We start from the raw sequence: 5628 nt of genomic DNA, 5'->3' as shown, positions 1-5628 counted from the left end.
CCTGCAAATGTTTTGTCATCATTTTTATTACCCGTCAGACGTGCAGCCAAGGAGACACTTTTATTATATTTATGAATGATAAACTATTTAAGGAAATAGGAGACTTTTTCTGCTTTATTGCAAAGGGATTTCAGGCTTAACCACAAGGCAATTTTTTCCCCCACTCATTTTATTAAGATCCATCTGTTCACTGGAGAATTGTGAAGCTTTATAATACGATGCAAATCAATCCTGAGCTGAAATATGTGCTGGATGGTTTCCTCTATAAATAATGCAAGTCAAAAGTGCTGCTTTTGTTATCACAGTGAATTATATTAGACTAAATGGCTGGCCAACGCTTAAAGGCAGAATGATTTGAAATACATATATGTAAATAAAAATGTACAGGGCTTTTTTCCTATTACAACAAAACACATTCGCTGGAGATTATTACTGTTCACACGTGCAGAAATGGGCTCACCATTATCTAGCTATTGAATTGCTAATCTGAGATGCCTTGCAGCATGCATGCCTGCATGCACCTCTTATTTTGCTTCATTTATCCTCCTAAATTGGATGCTATAGCAGTAATGTGGTTTAGGTCACCATAGACACGAAATGCACACCCATTTCAAGAAGTCTATTGCAGAACAAATAACCTCGATGGCGTAAATAATGACATTATATGCACTGTTGGGAACAGAACTGCAATTTTCAACTGATTACCTTGTTGCAGATAACAAATATTTTAGAGTTAAAGGTCAGCGGCTCTGTCATTGAGGCTTTGTTGTTAGTGATTTTCTGTCTTTAGCCTGTTGTGTTCCAGCTTCACTTGGAGCTTTTCCATCCTATCTATCAGTCAGGCCAGGCCAGTGTGCTGATAAACCGACAGGATTACAGACACGCTCCCCTCGCCCTCGCTCAGAGGTGATTAGCTAAGGCTGGTCTCCTGTGGGAGAGGAACCAGAGCCACTGCAACCTCTGGGACACACTTCAGATAAGTGAGACTGGGCAGAGGAGGAGGCTGGCTGATCTGAGGGATTAGAGGACATAAAGAGGCAGGGGGCTTTTTCTTTCCCTAATACTGCTGATGTCTGAAAAAGAAAGCAGGGTGAAAATATGGATGGTGTGAGCATGTCAAATGATGGTCCAGGCTAGCAAAAAATTACAAACATAAATAACTATTTTTGTGTCTTTTAGGAGCCGAAAACTGGAGCATGGGTTAAAATATCCCTTGAGGTAGCAGCACCTCAAATGTGATTAAAACAATAAGACAAAGGAGGGAGAAAAGGAAAATGTCGCCATCTAGAGGAAGAATCATGAATTACACTTGTCTTTATAACTTATTTGCAACACAGTTCTTTATTATCAGTCATCATCATTCAAAATAAATATTTCATGACAAGCAAAAAATTGACAGCTGATTATTAAGAGACAAACATTGCAAACATAATCATGGATACATTAACTGTGGATTTAATGAATGAGTTATTAATAAAAGCATGCATAGGAGTGCCGACTCCAAAAATTAAAAACATTGTTTGACATGTGGCGCTCATATCAGGTCAGTTGAAATCTGAAGAACACAGATCACAGAACAAAACATACAGCACGAGCTCAATTTGACTACACCCTCTTACTCATCAGACACACAACACAAACTCAACACACCTAAAGCCCTGAGGGGCAGAACTCTACTGGGTATTAGCTCCTGCTTTGGAAGTTAAACAGGGATAAAAGAGGATGAAGGCTCAATTTTAAAAGTAAAATATTGGTTTGAGACCACAAGGCACACAGTAGTTTGAAACCTCATTTCCTAAGTGTTAAACTTTAAAAACACAGGTGAGGCTGCTGCTCCTGAATAGACAGTTAAGGTAACTCTGCTATCAACAGTTTCCCTTCATGAAACAGATATTAGCCAAAAATTTATGTCAAAAACACAGCAGAAACTCACAGAATAATATAATTCTGTGGGAATAAGAGCTGCACTGTTCCTTTAACCATCTTGTAATTCCTCAAATTTGTGCAGTGCTTATCTTTAGCTGCGGATGTCTGTTTGAAATTAAGGCATGATTTCAAGATTAAACAGAATTACATATTCAATAAGGCATATTTAAAACAATAAATACCACACTCTGAGAAAACAGTATAATCCTTTAAAACCAGCTTGGAAAATGTGACTTTGTCTCTCATGAGGCAGCATTTCCAGCGCGGTAATGTCCCAGGTCATCAAACAGTGTAGTCCAGCTCAGCGTTCATTTCTGTGTACATCTCATAGATGGCATCGACGGTGGTGGTGTAATTTACCAGGAACTGACGCACGTTGGCCAAACAGTCCTCCTCTTTCACTTCCTCTCCTTTGGACAGGGATTTGAGGAAGTTTGATCTATAGGGAGCTGCGGCTAACGCCACCTGTGAAGAGGAAAAAGAAGATTTTCCATTACATGTACAGGTTTTACTTGCAAGTTTGACATGAACAATTAAGGGGATAGTTTGTTTTGGGGGTGGGGGCAGGATTGTATAATCTTAGTCCCTCTCTTAAAGAAAGGGAAAGAAAGGGAAAGAAAGGGAAGCTTTACTATCAACCTACTACAGCTAGTGTCATCTGTACCACTTGATTTATTCAGCAAATTTTAAGAAACTTCAACTTTTAACTTCTGAAAATGGAAGAAAGTCAGTAAAACAGGTTGCTGTGTGTTAGCTATTGGGACCTTCTTACTAAGAAAAGCCCTGAAGTACTGCTGTTATCAAATCTATCTCATGGCAGCAGCAGATCTCTCTGTTTTAGGGCATCTCTCCTGCTCTCCTTTACGCACATACATTTCTACTCTCTCCGGTCAGTTGAGTCTCAAATTCATAAAGGTGAACACACTAAATGTGTTTCATGGTTTCTGTCACAACCAACTTTTTTAGTTTTTTTTTTTTTTTTGTCTCTTTTAAATCCATGTGCTGTTTGACAGAAGTGCATTAACAAATGGAATATCTGAAGGCAAAGCAAAGTCCTGAAATTTTTCAAAATAAAGCATACACTTTTGCTGACATAAATTGGCTTAAGTTTCTTCGAAATAAGCTGAAGTATGTGATAAAGTTGACCTGTCTGTGGCAGTTAATAGCCAAGCTTCAGTACTAGTTTTTCAGCTGGAGTCCTCACAAAAGGGCCAAATTGACAATTTACTCACAACGAATAAGTGTCTTATAAAACCTCACTTCAAGATAAAATATATTATCCTAAATACTCACAATGAAAGATTTATCTATGTAGAGCTTCTGGTAGACAAAATTAGTCAGTTCCATTTATGCCAAAGTTATGACAGAAGCCAAATCCCTTTGAACAAGCAACAAGACAATTCTATAATTTCCTTTAGAAGAAACTTTTGGACAAAGTGACTTATGACCCAAGCATATCTGTCATTCAGGGTTATACTGAACATGACTTGTAGATTACCTTATCTACATCTGTTGCTCAACTTTAAAACTTTTTCAATGTTAATGTGATTAGAAGTTTGAACTAGAATACTTCTCAATTCAAAACCTGATTAAAACAAAGTCTTTCCTTTTGAATGAACTAGTTGAAAAGTGTTGTTGTTAAAAGACAAGAGGAAAATAGTTGCATCCATGACTTAGTCCAAAAACATAAAACACTGCACACTAACAGGTTTGTTAAAACAGATCAGGGTGACATGCCAAGAAATATAAACAATCAACAGAAAAGCCAACATTATGCTCACAGTGAAAATCCTCTGAACCATCCACCCGTGGTATCTCTTCAGCGCCTGCTCGTAAGCTTTGGTGACATTCACCCGAATAAGGTTGGGGTTGTTTTCATCCTTCTCCCCGTCTGCCAGACTCTGCAGCAGGATCTGTATGAAGCGGAGACCCCTGCAGGAGAAACCGAGCACAAGAAAAATATAAATTATCAGTCTGCGTCAGCTCAGTGGCCTAAAGTTCAACTTACAGTATGACATAACATCAAGTCCAGGCAGCAGTCACCTTTTAAGCCACATCAGAGCTAATGTTGCTCCAACTTTAGGCCATTCTGCAGCGTGGGCTTCTCGTTCTGCCTCCAGGATACTCTGCAGGGTCACATACTTTGCAGGATCCTCCTGGTATACTCCTCGAATTTTCTGGAGAAATAAGAATTCAGGTTATGTGAAGGTGAAGCAGCATGAAAAGAGGCGTACAAATAAGCAGACAGATCTGTATCTCACCGTTATGTTGCCATTTATGTCGGATTTTATGGGTAGAAATATTTTAGATCCCAGGCAGTCTGAAAGAGAGACATTTGAGAGCGTGCAGAGCGATAAAAAATGAATGACTTTATCACATGTCCCTGGTTAAAAGGGGATAGTGAATGCAGATCAGCATGTCTGACATAAACCAGACTACATTTTTCTTATTTTAGGTCAGTTAGGATCACCAAAATTATTTCTATCTGCTAAATTTCAGAATAATGATAGAGGAAATTTATTAGAGATTTTATTTTTCATTACTTTCTTCAAAGTAAAAAGTTTACAGACATATCCTGGATATTTGGTAGCATTGCCTTAAATCTGTACAACTTGTTCTTCTTCCACAAACTTCTCACAATAGTAAGCAGGAATTGCATCCTATTCCTCCTGACAGATCTGGATTAAGGGAAGCCTTGCTCCTACGCTCCTTTCAGGATCTGCCCCCCAATTTTCAGGGGGGGATTGAGTCCAGGGTTTAGGTTCTTAAGGTAACTGTCTGTTTGGAAGACCTGTTTTTATCCAAGCTTTAAGCAGGCTGGTGTCATCTTTTTTTGAAGTGCACCAAAACATCCTTACAGCATGATGCTACCACTCTGGGGTTGTTTTGACTTTCTTGAGACATTTTGTGTCCAATTAACACAAATATGGTCAATTAACCTATCAAAAGCTTCCAAAAGCCATGACGTCATTGTTTAAAGACATAGTAATCTTAGCGTGTGTAAACGTCTGACTTTGAAGAGAGTCTTGGAGAAAAAGATCTCCGATAAATTTTCAATGGCATTAAACAATTTTGGCATTCCTGATTGGGCTGAAACAAGAAAAGCTTAGTCTGATTTAATGTCATTGACAAAAAAAAAGAATGCGTCTTTTTATACAGCGTGTGTAAACTTCTGGTTTCAGCTGTAGGTGTAAACAGAAAGGGAAAAATGCAGTGAATGCATAGTAAGTTAAAGGCACAATGAGGTCAATGTATTCTCTGTTCAGAGAGTAAACAAAGAGTGTCTCTATACGAGCTGCAGCTGCACTAATGGTACTCCTCTCCTGCTGTGTATGTGTGAAATAACCATGACTTGGTATCAGACAAGTGAGAAGTCATTTAGAGTAACGTCATGAGGAAGAAGTCAACATTATATCAGCCTATCAGCCGCCACAGTTACACACTATCGTTTTATGGTTACCGAGTTTATCTGGAGTTTTACTCACCGAAAAATGAAGGCAGATGAGAAACAGTCTCCAGAAACAGCTTAGTATCTATGGACTTATCTGGAGGTAGTTCTTTAAATTGGTTATCCAGTAAAAGAGACATGTTCCCGCCGTCGGAACAGGCAGCTGTGGCGAGCGGCTCTTCGACTGTTGAGAACCCGGAACTCCTTTCTTGTCAGGTGGGTGGGGAAGCGCCAACAGCCCCCTGTCACTTTCA

The 5628-nt window shown here is 39.0% G+C and overlaps 1 protein-coding gene across 1 annotated transcript; it reads right to left on the bottom strand.

Annotated features, from left to right (window-relative positions):
• Nucleotides 1-1419: 1419 nt before the first annotated feature.
• Nucleotides 1420-5614, bottom strand: LOC141805176 (glycolipid transfer protein-like). The gene is made up of 5 exons (XM_074689993.1): nt 5412-5614; nt 4188-4246; nt 3970-4103; nt 3708-3858; nt 1420-2391 (listed from the first exon to the last, which is right to left on the bottom strand). The coding sequence occupies exons 1-5, from the start codon at nt 5512-5514 to the stop codon at nt 2209-2211; spliced, it is 630 nt and encodes a 209-aa protein (XP_074546094.1). The 5' UTR covers nt 5515-5614; the 3' UTR covers nt 1420-2208.
• Nucleotides 5615-5628: the final 14 nt, after the last annotated feature.

Source organism: Halichoeres trimaculatus, unplaced genomic scaffold (assembly GCF_033239565.1).
Source record: "Halichoeres trimaculatus isolate MK-OKI-2021-1 unplaced genomic scaffold, fHalTri1.1 fHalTri1_scaffold_16, whole genome shotgun sequence".
NCBI lineage: Eukaryota > Metazoa > Chordata > Actinopteri > Labriformes > Labridae > Halichoeres > Halichoeres trimaculatus.
The sequence above is the reverse complement of the archived record's forward strand: the minus strand, read 5'-3'. Positions and strand labels throughout refer to the sequence as shown.

Bases quoted from the DNA above. Each gene is read 5' to 3' on its own strand.
- LOC141805176 (XM_074689993.1), bottom strand. From the start codon at position 5,514: ATGTCTCTTTTACTGGATAACCAATTTAAAGAACTACCTCCAGATAAG. The intron at 4,247-5,411 runs GTGAGTAAAACT...TCTCTCTTTCAG, and splicing joins TCATCTGCCTTCATTTTTCG to ACTGCCTGGGATCTAAAATA. The intron at 3,859-3,969 runs GTGACTGCTGCC...TTTCTCCTGCAG, and splicing joins GCTCTGATGTGGCTTAAAAG to GGGTCTCCGCTTCATACAGA.